This window comes from Agrilus planipennis, unplaced genomic scaffold (assembly GCF_000699045.2).
Source record: "Agrilus planipennis isolate EAB-ADULT unplaced genomic scaffold, Apla_2.0 scaffold112, whole genome shotgun sequence".
In the NCBI taxonomy this organism is placed as follows: Eukaryota; Metazoa; Arthropoda; class Insecta; order Coleoptera; family Buprestidae; genus Agrilus; species Agrilus planipennis.
In genome coordinates, this window is record NW_020438886.1 from 568,379 (window position 1) to 587,884 (window position 19,506).

Sequence of the window (19,506 nt, forward strand, 5' to 3'; positions counted from 1 at the left end):
GACAGATAGTTTCGATAAATTAAGGGCCTATTGACCAAAAACAATCCGTTCTTAATCTTTTTGCCAAGTTTTCAATTAGCAGAAATGTTGAACATTTTTTCTCTTTTGAGTCCACTTTGCCCCTTGAAGTTTTATAAACTTTTGCGGATTTCGTAGACAGCGATTTCTGGTTGTCTGCCCACACTTCATCTTCGATTACAAAGGGCATCCTTAAGGCTCGTCTAATACCATGAAAATCAGAAAATGTCCTGTGGAATAAAGAACGAGGTACAAATCCGAAACCAGAATCCTTTGCATCCTTTTGGATATTGAATTTTAAAAGACCTTTCCTTTACTATTTTTTTAAAATTGCGAAATTATTAACTAAATTTATATAAATCAATTTTATTGTACATTCGACGCCACTGTTAGAAGGCACCTATCGCATCGTCTAGCGCGACATCGTATCGTCTCTTATTCCTTCCTCTTTCTACTTCTCGTTCGAGGAAGTGATTTAGGTTACGGGTCGAGCGTACGTCAGCTTTTTTCCCCGATTATTTATTTAGTGGACTTTGGCGGTCCGCGGGCCCGCGGCCTACGGCTAAAGAGAGTGGCACAAAGAGCGCGGGATAGATCAACAGTCACGAATCGCGAGAGATCCTTATCGTGAGCGATGATACCAGTACGACGAAACGACGCGTTCGACGCTACTATCGCAAAGTAACGCAACGCGACAGTACGCAAAACGACGCCTGACGTCATTTAAAATAATGACAGGGCCAGGATTCAACTTGTGAAGCCCTCTAGGCCAGCGGTTCCCAATTTTTCTTTTCTGCGGAACCCTTTCTGACTCACCCGTTATTGGCAGAACCCCATCTCGATAATAAAGTAAACTGATAAAACCCCTGACACCTTATTGTCTACAATGCTGAACTCAAAAACTTTATTGTACGTATGTATTTAAAATGCACATTTAAGAACCAATGAAAAATTATATTCAATTTATTGTATCAACGTAAGACCAAAAGTCCGAATATCCTATCCTCTTATCTGACGTCTAGGTATCTTTCTTTCACAAAAATAGCGGTACTCGTCCCTATCATAAAATTAACCGTTAGGGTTTGGCCTTTTATTACTGGTTTGGTCATAAAAAATACGCTATTGTTACTATTAAATACAGAATGGTTGCTTTTCCCAGAATTTTGTATACTTTTATTAGGACAAAAAACGCAGTATCTCGCGGAACCCTTCCAAGGAACACCAGGGTTCTGCGGGGAACCATTTGGAACAGCTGCTCTGAGTTATATCAATCTCCAGGCTTTCCCCTCTTGCAAATTACGTGCTGATTCGTTTATAATTTTTTGTCAAAGACGCAGTAAACATCATTAAAGACATGACAACTTTGGAGGTAGATATACAGGGGCAAAATATTAGTATTATATGCTTAGATTTGCAGCTGATACAGCAGTATTAGTGTCTGGCAAAGGAGAGTTAAAGATAGCTTTAATAGAAGCGGTATTAATAAAACAGTATTGTAAGAAAATAAATAAAAGTTAAATAAAAATACTGGTATGCAAGGGAAGAAAAAGAAGGGAAAGAGTGAATTAAAAAAAAAAACCTTTGGGTGTTTCATTCCCACCAGCCACTAATGCTGGTGGGCGGGCAGCCCTCCGGATTTTGCCGGAAGGTTGGACGGTGGTTTGGGCGAGAAAGATGAAACAGACGAAATGAAGTCAAAAAAGAATGAAAGATTACCTGTGGAATATTACTTCACCAACATTTATCTAAGTGATCCAAGCAAACCACAGAATAATTTGGACTAAGGCAGACGGATCCGCAATCGTACCGGCGTCCTCTCGAATGCTCGGTAAAGAGTGAATATAAAGTTAGGAGACAAAAAAATAGCTGATTTTCGATATTTTGGGAGTCAGATAATTCAGGATGGAAGGGACAATAGAAATATAATACAAAGAATAGTGCAGGGTTGAATCGCCTGTGCTAGTGAACGGTTAATTTTAAAATTTCAAAAAGATTGTTAAAGATGTACCATGCCTGGACCACGGCTGTGGACCGATGCGAAATGTGGACGGTGGGCGCGGCGGAAAAGAGAAGATACTAGAAATGTTACTGAACAGAGGGTGTTATGAGTGTCAATAAGAAATAGGAAAGATAGATTGATAGGATACCTTTTCAAGCATAAAGGGCTAGTCAGAGACATATTAGAAGCAGAAATATGAGCTAAGAGGAGTAGAGGTAGACCTAGATTACATTACTGTTCACAAATAGTTAAGGATATGGGATTGTTCTAGTTTTAGGGAAATGCGAAGATTATCTCAGTCTCACCTTTTTCCTCAATCAACGAATGTCCTGTATCGACTTTTTATAAAGTTGACCTTAAGTTAGAGACAAATCAGAATCATAAACAGAAGTAAAGAGAAACGTGTTTAGGGATGTTAGATGTTCTAGTTTTCAGGAAATGTGAAGATTTAGGGTATTAGAAGTAAGTGTCCAACCAATAATCTTACAGATAAAATTGTTTTAAGTCTTTAATGAATGTTGTTTAACAGATTTAGAAATTGCTTTAAGTGTTAAACCCGACGAAAATATCTCCTAAATTTTAATTTATTTCCTAAAATTTCGTTTATTTGTTACGTTGGGTTTAAAAGAAACAATTCGACGAATACATGATCTAGAATGCACACTTCTTTGCTTTCTTCTGTCGATGGAGTAGTTGGTGCTTTGGTTGACAGTATATATAGCGTTTAAGGAGATACGAAGCAGGTTGCACATATGCATTTTTATTTCTGATCGACGACTACTGATAAAATAAATCTTCATCGGGCTTAATGCAATTAATTGCAAACAAAATTGCCTACAAATCTTCTTAAATTTATGACCTCTTATATCTCTGCAGCAGCATTCTTTGAGTTGGCATATAAACAATGTCGATAATGTATATCGACAGCGATGTTTAATTTTAATAAAATATTCTGCTGGCAGTTGTCCCACAAAAAATTAGCCTGTTCAAACTGCTTTTTAGTATTTCTAGCGACATCAAAGAAAGGACTTCTGTTTTTGTCTGTTTTACCAAAAATGAGCAGTAGTTTTTAAAATAAAATAAAATAAAAAAAGCAGGACTAAAAAGTAAAAAATAAAAAGTAAACTAAAAACAAACTAAGAAAAGGTTACGGTAATACAAACGTACATATTTAGTTAGATGACTTATGGAAAGTAAATTAAAAAAAGTTATAAACCCCATCGTACCATATCCTGCCCGTATATAAGAAACTATGTCAATGAAGGCATGCAGTGGCATAACAATACGGTGGCAGAATGGGAAAAATACCACGGGACCCGGCCTGGGACAGCCCCCGGCGCCCCGGCCCATTAAGCTAAGTTCATTTTTTGCCGTGGCACTTCGTTGGTTGCTAGTAATGCTCGGGGAAAACCCGGAAATTTTGAATTAATTGATGAACAAAAATCTTGAAAAAAAGAATTTTAATAATAAATATTTTGCTACAAATATTTTTTTCTCTCAAAATGATACCAAACCTCTTTAAATTAAATTACTGGATAGATAATAATAATCATCCACCATTGCACATAATAATTGTAATAAATAAAAAAAAATTAAGCAGAATAAATGGGATCTCATACAATTACTTGAATCAAAATTGATATAATCGCCGTGATCTGGTCTTTCTCATAACAAATTATGATGCGGTTGTCAATTGGTGAGCTTTCGGCTTAATTCCTTTTTTATTGTCAAGTGCTTTGTGCTTTGTTGATATTATGATATTTTATAGTTAGTTGGCTTACTTTAAGCTCTTTTTCCGCAGACTGCTGTATCGATGGATTCATTTAAATTGTCCAACTTTTCCAACTTATAGGACGAGAGTAGCTTTCGGTCTTTAGTCTTTCGGGGTTCGTTCTTTACCATCGAATTGTTTACATTCAACGTCAGTTGTTTTTATGAATTACACATTAAAGAGAGAATTGTTTTGGTGGATTTAGTATCCACTGATTTTAATAGTGGTGACCAAACGCAATACCAAGACAATATTAATGAAAAATATTTTTATATAATTTTTTTTTGAGTCATTTCATTCTGGTTTGTGAACAGTAATCTAATCTAGGTATGTACTCTTCTTAACTCCTGCTCCTGTCTCTAATATGTCTCTGACTAGACCTTCATGCCTGAAAGGGTATCCTACGAACCTATCTCACCTATTTCTTATTGACTTCTATAGAGTCCTCTGTTCTCGTATTCTTTCTAATAATTCTTTATTTCTAACCTTCTCTATACACGGTATCAAACGTTTCCAATCTTTTCTTGACTTCTTTTCATTCAAGGAGACTCGACCCTACGCTATCCTCTGCTTTATATTCCTACTAGTCTTTCCGTCATGACTTATCTGACTTCCTAGATCCCTAAAATCAGCCACTTATTCTAATTGTGCGTCTATTTTATATTCACTTTTCCCTACCTTTTCTTCACTTGAATACCAGTATTTTTGTTTTATTTTTATTTATTTTCATATAGTACTNTTTTTAATTATGGAATTTCATAACTCGACAACAAATAGTCATCGATATATCGATATTTTTGCCTAGCACTACCCTGTACTGTCCTCTGTTTTATACTGCTCCTGTCATCCTGAATTATCTAACTTCCTCGATACCGAAAATCGGTCACTTTTACTAATTTTTCATCTGCTATCTTTATATTCACTCTTTGCGAACTTTTTCTTCCCTTGCATATCAATATTTTAGTTTTTAGTTTTACTTATTTTCATACCATACAGTTTCATCAATACCGCTTCCATTTTATTTAAAGTTATTTCTAACTCATCCTTGCTAGATGCCAATACTGCTTATATCATTTGCAAATCTAATCATACTTATCTTTTATCCCTGTATATATATATCCCTACAGTTGTACTGTCTTTAATGATGTTAATCGCATTTTCGATGTATGGATTCAAAAGTGACCTTATCTGACTGTCTTCCTATATTCACTTCTCTACGTTGCTTCTCTAGCTCTATAACTGCCTGTTCTTTATACAAACCAAGTATCACTCTTCTATCTCTTTAAGTCATCCCTACATGTTTAAGTGTATTTAAAATCTTGTCCCATTTAATATTGTCAAAAGCTTTTTCTAAATCTACAAATCGATCCACTCTTTCCTTTTTCTATCGTTTTCTCTATTGTTACCTGTAAAGGTAGAATGACCTCCCGCGGTCCTCTATTTCTTCTAAACCCAAATTGATCTTCCCCTAATAGTGCTTCCGCCCTTTTTCCATCCTTCTGTGTACAATTCTAGTTAAGATTTTTACGCAAGGGAAGTTAATATTTGTAAAAAAAATCAATATTAATAATCGAATTTTGAATTTATTTTTATGATTTGCTCCGGAGTTTTTTTTGTATCGCATCCTTCTATAAATATAATTAGTTACTTATTGTTACGTGAAACTTATCGTGTTTGTTTTCGTATTGGACTATGTTGATGAAAAATAGAGAACTATTTGGAAACTTTAACAGAAAAAGTGATCCTTTTATAAATGGCATGGGGTCCATGCAAGGCTAATGGGATTCCAGAAAGTAAAAAGTGGTCCAGCTGACATGGCCAGCTCGGACCGTGAGCCATTAATCACCTAAACCAAGAGGGACTGCTTTGGATCTTCTTTTCGAATCGTAGCCAATAGATTTTTGATCGTGACTGGAATTCGGAGCCTAAATTTTGCAGTAGCATTGAAAAACGTGCTTTAACAGCTCTAATACATTACAAAAATTCGACCAAAAAATATCTCCCTTAAATAGATAAATTGATTTATTCTAAATTGGTATATTTATTGAAAATTATTATTTTGTGATTTTTCTTTAGCTTATAAAAATTACAAAGGTAATAGCAACACACAATTGTTTTCAAGCAGGAACATTTGATACGTAACTTCAAGGACTTATATGTAAAGGGCCCCGCTCGATTCATACAGAAAATGATCCTGTTACTCTTTGAAACTTTGGATTCTGGTAGTTCTGTACGTGTAGATTAAAAGACTCGATGGGCGATAAGTCGTCATAACTCATCCTTTTGAGATATGGTTCCTTAAAATTGCATTCTTTCGTAAGGACTTCCAAGATACAATTATACCTATGATACGTATGAGTTTCAAAGTTTGAAAGAGAGCCATTTTCAGTAAGAATCCAGTAGGGTACTTTTCACGGTAAACTTAGTGGCATTTTTCATCAAATTAACTTTTAAACTTTATTTTTTCATAAACATTTTTGTGCTTTACGCATCTTTTATTAAGAAAAAAAAAAAAGAAAAAATTGTCAAAATTGAATATCAGCACGCACCCGTAAACAAACCAAATTGAACTAATTTCTACGTTAGAGGGAATTTTATGTTATATTGTAAGACGTTATAAAGGCTTTACACTGTAGCTATTAAATATTAATTAATAACGCAATTCTAATTTTAAATTGACGTGATCCAAATTCATCCGAACGTTTCTAGTTTCATGATGATAAATAACTGTACATTCAAATTAAAGTGTTTAGTATGCAATAAAACTTAATTGAATACTTTATTCAATTTATTGTACAATAATATTATAAAGGTTTTCTTTTATGAATTTGGAGATATAAATTATTTACATTATTATATACCTTAAACATAACCAGAATTCTTACAGAAATATTTATCTATTTCTTTATTTATTTTAATTTAATACACTTGCATAATCTAAGACACATGTGTTTAAACGACTAAAAGTTCTGCAAATCAACATTAAAGTTGGTAAAATTATGTAACGTTATCAGCAAATATGTGAAACGGTTCAGCATAAATGCTTTAAAATCACTATGGAACGTTAAAGGAAAATGGGGACATGAAATTAATACACGTATGAAATGATAAAATGTAGTACGTCCTTCCAAAAGAACAGAAAAGGCTCAATTGAATTGACGCTGAGGCTGAGTTGAGTTGACGTTTTGGGGACTTCCCCGCACAATCGTTCACTCGATTGTAATGCAAGGAATGTAATACTCTCGTCATCTCGCGATTACTTTTATTTTTATAATTCACTTAGTATTGATTATTACTTTATGGTAATAAATATTTATCGGCTTTTATCGGCAATAGTTTGTTTTATTAAAAAAAGAAAACAGAAATAATAGTAATCGCTAATTAATAATCGTTTCATCACTATTTTCTATTATTATTTTAAACACTTCTCGTCCGTAGTGTTGTTTTAACGTTAAAAAAGTTCGATCATTAAAAATGCCGTAATTTAATTTATGTCTTCCTCTGTCTTTCTACTTCTAATGTCTCCAACTAGATCTTCTTGTGTCTCCGTTTCCCTATTGATTTCCATAGCATCCCCTGTATGTCTACTATTTTCAATACTTTCTCACATCCTAAACCCTTTTCACGTCCACGTTTCACTCACTTTTAAAAATCTCCTTTTTATCCTTGTTGGATAAAATACATTGATTGGATATCAACCACAGGCAAAATATAGTTACCGTATTATTAGTATGTCTAGTATAAATAGTGGTTTATTAATTTAATTTTAGTGTCTGCTATCCTCTTGAAAATAACAGATCAGATTAGGTCTAAACATATTCTCGAGATTCGAATAAGCATTAAAGTATACACCATCAACAATATGAGTTTTAACAAAAATAGATATTAAACTCTTTTATTAACAAATACGAAACTATAATACAGTGTGTTAACAAACGGAAAGTGCAATCAATGTAGGAATAACGATAACATACCCTTCACAAGAAAAATATGAATAAATACTGTAATTGGTGAAAACACTGTAAACCATTTATCTAAATGACGTGATTTATAGAAATTAGACACTTTGGAATGTTAAATTTTCTCCATTTTTACGAGCTTGGGTGTTGTTTTGTGATGCTCACCAAGTAGCCTTTTGTTATCAGTACCCCACGACATTTAATGTGCACCAAAAACCTAATGACCCAATTTAATTTAACTGATGATCCAAACAGGAACTCCAATGAACTTTCTGGCAAGATACCTGAAAATAGTAGTATCATGCAAATTTTATGAAACTAAATCAAAGAAAACCCAAAACTCATAATTCCACGTAAAATCGTTTAAAAATCTAACAAGGTTTCAACATCTCTCATACTAACGGCGGTATTGACGGAGGTGACGTTAAAGAATCTAATTGTAGGGTAGGGCACCAAAGTGTGAATATTCAAAACCAAACAGAAAAGAAAGGGCTGTATATTATGTATGCCTCTTTAATAGTTTAAAATTGTTAGTTTCCATTAATATTTACATAATTTATTACAGGGATCTTAACTACATAATAAGCTTTAGAATTTAGATTAATTTAGCTTTTAACTGAGGGTGACGCCTTGAGTGTTAAAACGCGTTAATGTTTCTAAACATTCTTAAATTGGATTTTGGCTTTTACTGTTTTATTTTATTACGGTAATCATGCATTAAAAAAACGGACAGAGATAGAATTTTGTATGCATTTCGTTTGACCTTATCTGTTGCTACTTGAAATTTAATAAGCGTGCTTGTATTGCGAAAAAATGTAAACAACGTTTCTATTTAATAAACATAGCAAAATTTAATTGGCTTCAAGGCTGGTTTGTCCTACTGTAATTTAAAATTTCACGTGCTATTTATAAACAATACTTATATATTTTTTTTTTTAAAGAAAAACTGTATGGTCCAATAAATAAGCAATACAAGAACCAATCCACAAAACTTGATCTTTGTTTCCCATAGATTTAAAAACATTTGTAACGTTTATAGAAACTGTTGATTAACGGAAAACATAATAAATAGGTAACAACAAAGTGTTGGAATGTGAAATACAATGATTAAAAAATGTAGTTTATCTAAAAATTTCTTTTGCTTGTAACCCAATTAATTCAGGAGTCTAAACTCAGGATTTTGATATATTGTTAATAATTATTCCTAAAAATATAAGCAATATATTGTGGAGATATCAGCCCTATGGTCTTCACCTAAATTTCTTTCTCTATAATTCTTAATAATTTTTTCTACAATATTTTATATCTTACATGAAGGGTCACTGTGTGTGAGAAGTTGGATTCCATGCATGGTACAAAATTCTTGTAATGTTGGAGGTACAACACAACACGTTGCTAAATTGATTTGTATAATACTAGGTTTAACAGACGCCCATTCGTAGACTTCTTTAAACATGTTTTCTTCAATATCAGCAATGCCTATTTGGTGTATCTTTTTGGAATTCACATAACCTTCTAGAATGGACCAAATACTTTTAATTTTGCCTAATGTATCCTCTTCTTTAGGCTGCTGACAGTGACTGTAGTAACTTACAACCAAATTATTTGCAGAATCAACATTTAACGTTTGAAAAGCTACAAAAAGCGTTATTAGAGAAAATAGTGCACAAATTGAACCAGAATTTTTGCATCAGGTCATTGACAATTGTACGACATTTGACTTTTCATTATTAAATTAATCATAAACAGCTATATATTTAGTAAACTTTCAAAGTAGTTATTGCTCAAAACCTTTTTCAATTGCCTCTTTTATTCGAGATGGTTCGTCACTGTCCAAAAACAACTTTAATCCAATTTTGCACTTGGACACGTCTTCTGAAGACAACTTTAAAGGGGTGTCATCATTTTTTCTTCGTATAATAATAGAATCAGAACTCTTCAAAGGTCCTCCATTTTTATATTCATTTAAAGTTGTTGTCAAAGATTCAACTAACTAAAATGATAATTTAGCATTGTAAGGAATAAATTCTACTATTAGAGTCAGCTACTTACATCTTCGGTTGGATTCTTCGGATTTTTGGTGATGTTGTTCAGAGACAAAATGTTTCCTGTGCTAACTATGGCAGACTTAAATCCATCCAACATTTTAAAATGACGTACAATAAAGAGAGGACGTTTAAACAGAAATATTTTTAAACTGTAAAAGCCACTACTACACGCCAAGTTTGCATGGAAATAACCTCACTTTCTTCTCTTTTTTATTAGCACAAAAAGTAACACTAAACGTAGTTAAAAAAACGATGAACACTAGTTACAAATTAATAAAATCAATTTAGATATTTACCTAGGTATGTTGTGTAATGCAAATATTATTGATAACCTTCAGCGTTCACTAATCGCATGTATTTGTATGGTTTCAATTATTACACGTTTTGCTCTTCGTCTGGTTCGTTATATAAATATAAAAAATAATGTTAAGTCATGATGTAGTGACTAATATTTATTTTACTGTTAAACACTAATGTTAATAACATAAATTACAACAAACTTGACATAACAATAGTTATCTATGACCTTATCTATGACAACCACATATTGACCATATATTGACAATTGTATGCATACACAGTCGAGCAATGTTTGCATTGGTAGACTGGTATTCTACATTTTCCTGAATATTTTCTGGATTTAATTTGTTTTTCACATGTGCAGCTAATCAAGGATTTCATAAGAATACATAATATAATAAATTAATATTATCAAACTGTAGCAAATTTCCGCACAAAAGACTTGGTTTATAGAATATTATTCATTAGTTGTCGAGCACATATTACTTCTTTGTATATTAAAACGTCGAAATATTCTTTTTTTGTTAAAATTGTATTGCGATCAGATTTCTGAAAAAACCCAGTTGTCGTTTATAGCGCCACTACATTTTGTTCACAGAGAACATAAGTTCAAAAAGAACTTCGAATAAAAATTATGTGGAAGTATTCAAAAATCATTTCGTATATGAAGAACAGCCTTTCAAAATTTTTAGTTTTTATTTAAGAAAATAGTTAATATTAAGTGAATCTTTAGTTTTTTATCTATTCTCTATAGATTTTTTCTTTACAATTATCTATGTGTCCAAAGCATAAATTAACAAATATGTACATATATATATATTTACAGGTACGAACTATTCTTCTTCTTCTTACTATTCACTTCAAACTTTTAATCTTGCAGTTGTTCGATTTTGTAGTTAATTTCGTTAGTCAAAAAATGTAAACCATGGAACGTTAGATTCTACAGCTACTTCAGGTAATAATACATAGTTGAAAAACGTAATGCCTAGGATAACGAGCATATAACAAGTTACTTTATGTATAGGACCGTTAGATTGTCCTTTTTTAGTAGGGGTTGTAAGTAATTGCGAACTTCATACATAAAAAATGAAGGTGATGTGTAGATGTTATTCATATCTAAACTAAAACAAATAGTTTTATCACTGTTTCTTTTGCTCTTGTATTCGTTATCTTTTGAGTTGTGGTCAGGCGATGGAACTTTAACGAAGCAAAAACACACATAAATTCAATTCTATAAAACGGGGATGAAACTAGTTACGCGATTGGTTAAATTACGAAACTTTTGCCGCGAAATCGAATTTGATGCTTCTGATTGGCGTTTTATACGCGTCATCAGTGCTTCATGCAGTAGCTTTCGCAACTTCGAGGCAAGCTGGAAACGCTCTCGGTTCATTATAAGTCGATAGTTGTTCATAGCGGTAGGATGTGTTTTCGCGTCTTTTAAATTTAACTTACTGAGCTAATTTTTTCGCAGAATTAAATTTTTTTTTCTACGTGTAATACCCTGAATATTTAGATTGATTGATTCATACTATATTATTATTTTTCGCAGTTGTCCACAGCATAAATTAAATTGACAAAATAAGTTGTCTCCTTTCTATGGCGTTTTATCTGTTCCATCTTGAAGGCTGTTATATTTAACTGATTAAGGTGAGCATACATGCTATATTATATATGTAGTGTATTTCACATAAGAGAGAAAAGGGTTTGGCATTACTTTAATGATGTATCATGCACGTTATTTAGTTACAATTAAATTAATTATATCTTACCACTTTTTCATAGAATTTATTCTACAAGAACATTAGAAGAACTCAAGATACCATTAACTTATGGAGCACTGGTTGTATTAGTCCTCATTTGCTATAGAAAATAGATGTACTTGTGGTCTTAAGGAAAGCATGAAAGTGCCTTTTTTCCATTGGGAGAGGAGACAGTGTGCTAAAGAAAGGATNTTTTTTTACAGATTGAAGATAAACTAGTGAGGAGATTGAAATTAATTTTGATGCTACTGAAAAAAACAAGTTGTCTCCGTCCTATGTTGATAACTTTCAATCTTGAAGTACTTTTAAATTATGAGGCATCGGTTGTATTAGTCTTCATTTGCTCCAGAAAGTAGCTGCACCTATGGTCCCAAGAAAAGCATGAAACTGCCTTTTTTTCCATTGGGAATGGAGACGGTGGCTGTTGCTGAGGATATGATTTATGACAATGAACTAGTATGTAAAAGTATCAATTAAAAACAGTAAGTGAGGTCCCTGAAATTTAATTTTTTAGACATTTGTAACTTGCTTCAATAGACAACATTTAAACAACATTTTAGATGTGGCAGATGCAGAGTTAATGTGGAACAGATCTTTTCATAAGTGTGAATGTTACTGATTTACTTGTTTTAAAAGTGGTAATTAATTACTTTTTCTTGCCCGTCTCTATAGATTTTCTAACAAGTGAGAAGGAATTAACTTTGGTGCTACTTAAACAACCGTCGCTTTTGATGAGAGATAATTAATGTTCATAGTGAAACAGCCAAATTCTACATGGGCGTTGTCTTTCATTTTGATGCTACTGAAAAAATAAGTTGTCTCCTTCCTATGGCGTTTTATCTGTTCCATCTTGAAGGCTGTTATAGTTAACTGATTAAGGTGAGCATGCATGCTATATTATATATGTAGTGTATTTCACATAAGAGAGAAAAGGGTTTGGCATTACTTTAATGATGTATCATGCACGTTATTTAGTTACAATTAAATTAATTATATCTTACCACTTTTTCATAGAATTTATTCTACAAGAACATTAGAAGAACTCAAGATACCATTAACTTATGGAGCACTGGTTGTATTAGTCCTCATTTGCTATAGAAAATAGATGTACTTGTGGTCTTAAGGAAAGCATGAAAGTGCCTTTTTTCCATTGGGAGAGGAGACAGTGTGCTAAAGAAAGGATTTATGACAATGAACTGGTATTTAACAGTATCAATTAAAAATAGTAAATGAGGTTCCAGAAACTTCAATTTCTTAAGACATTTATAACTTGCTTCAATAAACAACTTTTGAACAAAACAGTAGGATTAATGTGGGACTGATCTTTTCATCAGTGTGAATGTTGCTAATTTACTTGTTTTAAAAGTGGTAATTAATTACCTTTTTCTTGCCTGGTTCTGTAGATCTTCCAATAACAGAAGGAATTAATTCTGGTGGTACTAAAACAACTGACGCTCTTGATGTCTTCACCTTACAGCATGAAGTACTTAATTTTGGCATTGAGAATGGGAGGCAATTGTACATTAATTCGGAAGCTACTGGAACAGCAAATTATCTTCAGTGGTTTGTAGATTTGGTTTGCCTATCGTACTGGTAGACTTTAGAATGCTACTTTCAACAACTAATTCAGGTGAGAATGCATGACTTCATTAATATTAATTGATCTTTATTAATTTACCATGGAAATTCTCTTAACAGTTATCTATTGTCAACAGTACGAATTGAGGTTATTCTGCATCTGTATCTCTTAACAATTTTTATTTTCCACAGAATATATTGATATTTGTCATTCATCTATGGATTTCTGTTTAGCCTTCATCTATTATCCGCATAATAAATTGACGTCGTGTTATTTGACATTTATCTATGTCGGGATCTGTGGTTGTGATACAAAATATGAAAATAACGTTTGTCATTTAATGACTTAACTGTTTTACTTGCTTTTTGGTGCGTTTTTAGTTGCGTTAAATGTGTTTCTTAATTAGTAGGGTGATTGATATGTGTTTTTGTCCTTTTCTGCAGGTTATCCAACAGATGAGAGAGAATTAATGTTCAGTTTGGTCATACTGAAACAGCCGATGTCTACATGGGCGTTGTCTTTCGTGGAGTATATTTGCTGTTTTGTCCTCATCTTGCAACATTATGCAGTCAATTTTCAATCGACGAGTGAGAGCAACTGGAGATTTATTCGAATTCCACTGAAACAACAAATTTTCTGCCATGGTATTTCTCCTGAAGTTGGTTTGCTTTTCACACCTGCAAACTTTGAAACATTACATCCTACAGTTAATAAAGGTGAGAATACTTGATATAATTAACTTTAATTGCTCTTTATTAATCTGTTACCACCGTATCTGTTTCAGATCGACGTTGGAGAAGACAGAGATGACCCCATAGTTAAAATAGTTCTTTATCTTGCATGCTCTATCTAGTTGAATTCATTAAGTCCATTTTATTAAAATTAATTTTTTATTTTGCATGTTTGTTTTGTAGTTGAATTAGTTTTTATTTTGCATGCTTATTTTTGTTCATTTTATTTGAAGTAATTGTTGATTGTAGATGTTTTTATTTTTTTTTGTATGTAGTAGTAATGTAGTAGTAGAAATAACACGTTTAGTAGTTGTAGTATAGTCTAACCTTGCTTACCTCTTCGCTTAGCTTACTGCATATTCTTACTATAAATTGCTTTGCATTTACCCTACGAGTTCTACATGATTCAACGTTTCGTTATCGTGTGTGTTTCTTCTCACCCTTGTGGAATTAGGGAGGGCCTCCCCGAACGACTTCCCTTGGGCTTAGCTATTTAGTTGATCTTAAAAGTGTCTTATACACTTTNGAAAAGATCAGTCCCACATTAATCCTACTGTTTTGTTCAAAAGTTGTTTATTGAAGCAAGTTATAAATGTCTTAAGAAATTGAAGTTTCTGGAACCTCATTTACTATTTTTAATTGATACTGTTACATACCAGTTCATTGTCATAAATCCTTTCTTTAGCACACTGTCTCCTCTCCCAATGGAAAAAAGGCACTTTCATGCTTTCCTTAAGACCACAAGTACATCTATTTTCTATAGCAAATGAGGACTAATACAACCAGTGCTCCATAAGTTAATGGTATCTTGAGTTCTTCTAATGTTCTTGTAGAATAAATTCTATGAAAAAGTGGTAAGATATAATTAATTTAATTGTAACTAAATAACGTGCATGATACATCATTAAAGTAATGCCAAACCCTTTTCTCTCTTATGTGAAATACACTACATATATAATATAGCATGTATGCTCACCTTAATCAGTTAAATATAACAGCCTTCAAGATGGAACAGATAAAACGCCATAGAAAGGAGACAACTTATTTTGTCAATTTAATTTATGCTGTGGACAACTGCGAAAAATAATAATATAGTATGAATCAATCAATCTAAATATTCAGGGTATTACACGTAGAAAAAAAAATTTAATTCTGCGAAAAAATTAGCTCAGTAAGTTAAATTTAAAAGACGCGAAAACACATCCTACCGCTATGAACAACTATCGACTTATAATGAACCGAGAGCGTTTCCAGCTTGCCTCGAAGTTGCGAAAGCTACTGCATGAAGCACTGATGACGCGTATAAAACGCCAATCAGAAGCATCAAATTCGATTTCGCGGCAAAAGTTTCGTAATTTAACCAATCGCGTAACTAGTTTCATCCCCGTTTTATAGAATTGAATTTATGCGTGTTTTTGCTTCGTTAAAGTTCCATCGCCTGACCACAACTCAAAAGATAACGAATACAAGAGCAAAAGAAACAGTGATAAAACTGTTTGTTTTAGTTTAGATATGAATAACATCAACACATCACCTTCATTTTTTATGTATTATTAGGGCATGACCCGTAACTTGATTGATTAATAAATACACAAATTAACGTATTGTGTGGAAACAATTTAATCACTTTTAGCAAATTAATATGTTTTATTTCGGTGGTTTAATTTATATGTAATCAAATCAGATGATTTTTTAGTTAAATAAACTCTACCTATTATCATCAATTTATCTGGTTTAGAGATCTTAAACTACAAATAAAAATGTTACCAAATGGACAAGAAATTGAATTTTTTAAACATTAAACGAATCAAATTAAGAAACTACGTAATTGCAGCATAATTTTAGAAGTACCTTATTGTTATTTTAAAAAAAAATTGTCCACAATTAATGTTTTTCGGTATATTAACAGTTTCTGTGATTTACTTTTTCTGTATCCGAATTAAGAATGACCTTGATAATAATAATAAAATAATATTAAATCACAGGATAGATAAACTTATTTAAAATTGAATTCATCTGATCTGTCGATTTTAGTTATTTAAAATTTTAAGTTTTTATAAAATTAGTAGGTGACGTCTATAATTTGTAGTTATTTTGTATTTATGTATATGTATCTACTACGTTATCTTTTGTATTATTTTCAAATGCCCAAATGAAATTAATTAACAATGCATTATGTATACAAGTATAAAATAAATTCAATATAAGTAGGTACTTAATATTAAAACTGGTAAGCTCCTTTGGTTGCCATAAGGGTGGTATTTAAGATAATTCAAAATCACAGATCGTTTTTCCCTTCTTGGGCCAACGAAAGGTGCGTATCGTTCTTTTACAAGGATTTTATAACTAAAAATTAATTTCTTTTCATTGGAATGCAATTTGAAAACAAGGATTTTTTAAAAAATACAATGCTTTTTGAAAATGCTGAAATAAGATAATAAATAGACTTCAGATGCTTACTAAAGAAATAACTGTTACAAATTTCTCAATCGTTGGATAGAAGATCAAAAATTTATTGCTTTGTTCTTATCGTTGTTATTATAAGCCAACTAAAAAAGGGATACATTTTTCTTCTTAATCAATCTCGATTTTTGATTAAGAAGCATCTATCTCCGTGAGCAACTTCCACTAATAGAAATAGTTAAAAAAATTATAATGTACAGGACACAGGGTAAAAATGTCTACATTAATGAAATATACAAAACAAAGTGAAAAAAATCATTTACATTAACAGTGGCAAGTGTCGTAAAATCATAATTATTTGCATAGATTGCTTATGTACGAAACATAATTAGATGAATCAATAATATTCAATAATTTATTTGCTTACAAGTTTCGACTCGCACTGTAACATGGGTATCATAATTTGAATTTTAAATAGATATAGATGCTGTTGGTTATTACTTAACCTTGATTCAGGCAACCCACTTTGCTGCAAAGTATTCGAGCGTCAGGCTGCCGTAGCAGTTCTAAATTTTTTTACTTATTAAAGATTCGGCTTTCAAAATCAGAGTTTAAAATATTACTAAATTAATTGGGGGTTGGAAGTGTAAATCGATGTTCTCTATGAATTTTTGTGACAAAATCAGCAAAACGTAGTGAAGCTACAAACGCCAAGGCATTTTTAGAAAAAAAATGGATAAACTGAAGTTCACAATTACCTACAACCCCAACTAAATAAAGGACAATCTAATGGTCTTATACAAAGAAGTAATTTATTATCGCCATCCTATGCATTATGTTTTAGATCGTCTTTTGTTAACCAAATTGACACTAGATTAATGAAGTGTAATTAATACTAATTTAACTATATATTATTACCTGAATAACTGTAGAATGTAACGTTCCATGATTTACATGTGTAGAAAGCATACTAGGTCAGACAACCCATGTTGTCATCGGTAGGGTTAAAATTAACTTCCCAATCTTTTTTATTTGTTAGCCAATCTATAAAAACGGACAGAAAAAGTAATTAAATACTTTTAATCAATAATATTTTAAAGATGACTGTTAAAAAATTATAAATAAATAAAAACAAAAAATAGAAAACCATTAATTAATAAGCGAAATAAACACTGCTATGATGTTAAATCCTTATCAGGTTTCTTCAGACTCCCACATTAATATCATAATATACGTAATAGTTCATGTTTAAAAAAAAAAAAATTAAAATAAACGGTCTATCCTTTGTATTAACATTCATATTGCCGGAAACGACAGTTCCAGACATTTATTCTGCTGTTCTGCTTTTGACAACATGATTTAAAATATATTTATTGAAAGTTACAAATATCAAAGAAATTGAAGTTTTGCAGGACCGCATCTACTATTTTTAATTGTTACTTACCAATTCATATCATAAACCATTCTTTTAACAATACCACATTATTTTTATTGTCAATGCAATAAAGGCAGCTTCATGCTTTCTTCAGGACTGCAGGTATTACTACTTTGCAGAGTGAAAGAGAAACCAATGTTTTCATAATGACAGAGTATTCAAATATAATTAATTTAGCCTCCTAAAGCCTTAGCCTAAGCAAAATAAATTTCATAGTGATCTCATCTCATTTGCAACCCAAATTGTGCTGAAAAGTGCAACAAAAACAGATTAAATACACTATTAAATTAATAACATACAATAAAAGACAAAATACTACAAAGAGCTGAGAATCAGTCCAATTATTTGACTGCAAAAACAGTTCATTAATAAAATTTAACAATCCCACCTTTTGATCAACTTATTCGTGTCCATATTACCCATAGTCTTAGTTTTCACCATACAATCATTCCCACATTCAGAGTTAACTGCAGGCCCTATATCCATAATAAATATTTATAAGAAAAGACTAACAGCACTAATTGCTTAATGTACTAAGTACTATTTTCTGTTATTGTTACCAATGAAAAAAGGGTAATTTCATGATTTCTTCAAGACTTTAAGTACTGGTACCTTTTAGAGTGAAACAGGACTGCTACAAAAACACTGACATGTCAATATTCTTGTTTCACAATAGTAGAGAATGCTACAAAGTAAAGAATGTTGAAACTACCCACATTTTTGATAGAAGTGAACAAATTTATAATTTCATCAATATGTAATGCATCTTCAAATTCTTTTTAACTTACTGGAACTGAAAATAGTTACTATGAATGAATTAACAGTATTATTGAATTAGTTTAATGTTTACTTAAATGATTGGACATGATTAACACTGGTCTGCAATATCAATTATTTACCTCAAAATCTTCTATAAATTTTCATTTGTAGGGCTTACAGTCAGATATAGGCAAACCCTTAGCAAAACAGCTATAAGCCCAAAGCCCCTACATAATGTTCTTTAGCCTTTAAAGCCTCGATTACATTTTAAAATCAAAGCACTACCAATTAGCAATTACGTATTTTGAAAGTAATTAGATTCAAATCTGTAAGCACAATGTCAAGCATAGAACATTAAAACACTGACTAGCTTTGCGTAAATTATAGGGTTAGTTTTTTATTGTAAGTATCCTGTGGCATAAATATATGGTACATACTGTACAAGTATAGTGGCATTTCAACGTAAATGGCTTTTGTCGTCATGTCTGTTGCTTTCTAATTGATCATTTCGCATGTTTCTGGAACGTAAAATCTTTAATGAAAAACAGTAAATTACTTACTTCACACACATACACACGCTTAGGTTACGGATCTTCCCTATTCCTGTTAATCATCGACTTTTTTCTTCTTCCCACATTTTGTTTGATTTTAGGTACACAGCACATCACTTTACATTTGCGTCAATTTGTGTCAAGCATAGATACGATCTGGATTTGGATCATAGATAAATCTGGATATGAT

At 31.8% G+C, this 19,506-nt stretch overlaps 2 protein-coding genes and 1 long non-coding RNA gene across 10 annotated transcripts in view; 1 reads left to right on the forward strand and 2 right to left on the reverse strand.

Annotated features, from left to right (window-relative positions):
• The window catches only part of LOC108737052, a 245,140-nt gene extending 230,881 nt beyond the window's left edge, over positions 1-14,259 (forward strand). Inside the window, exons 6-11 of one of the 5 annotated variants that reach the window (XR_001937813.2) lie at positions 12,062-12,737; positions 12,873-13,057; positions 13,262-13,488; positions 13,629-13,805; positions 13,881-14,153; positions 14,222-14,259. Coding sequence is in view for 1 of the 5 variants with exons in the window: in XM_018469712.1 (XP_018325214.1) it covers positions 13,464-13,488; positions 13,881-14,153; positions 14,222-14,247 (324 nt within the window). In the remaining 4 variants the exon portion in view is untranslated. The other 4 variants (XR_003232579.1, XR_003232580.1, XR_001937810.2 and 1 more) reach the window with 4 other exon arrangements.
• Positions 7,668-10,334, reverse strand: LOC108737047 (glutamate--cysteine ligase regulatory subunit). The gene is made up of 5 exons (XM_018469704.1): positions 10,092-10,334; positions 9,800-10,026; positions 9,539-9,740; positions 9,059-9,382; positions 7,668-8,031 (listed from the first exon to the last, which is right to left on the reverse strand). Exons 2-5 carry the CDS (start codon positions 9,890-9,892, stop codon positions 7,880-7,882), a joined length of 771 nt encoding a protein of 256 aa, XP_018325206.1. The 5' UTR covers positions 9,893-10,026; positions 10,092-10,334; the 3' UTR covers positions 7,668-7,879.
• A 445-nt stretch (positions 14,260-14,704) lies between the features above and the next one.
• Positions 14,705-19,450, reverse strand: LOC108737062. 4 transcript variants are annotated; one of them, XR_003232583.1, is made up of 5 exons: positions 19,339-19,450; positions 18,906-19,283; positions 17,490-18,691; positions 15,145-15,242; positions 14,705-15,009 (listed from the first exon to the last, which is right to left on the reverse strand). It is a non-coding gene; the product is annotated as an uncharacterized LOC108737062 (long non-coding RNA). The 4 variants fall into 4 exon arrangements; XR_003232584.1 differs by having other exon boundaries at positions 17,490-18,253; positions 18,395-19,283; XR_003232582.1 differs by having other exon boundaries at positions 17,490-17,615; positions 18,016-19,283.
• Between the last annotated feature and the right edge of the window lie 56 nt (positions 19,451-19,506).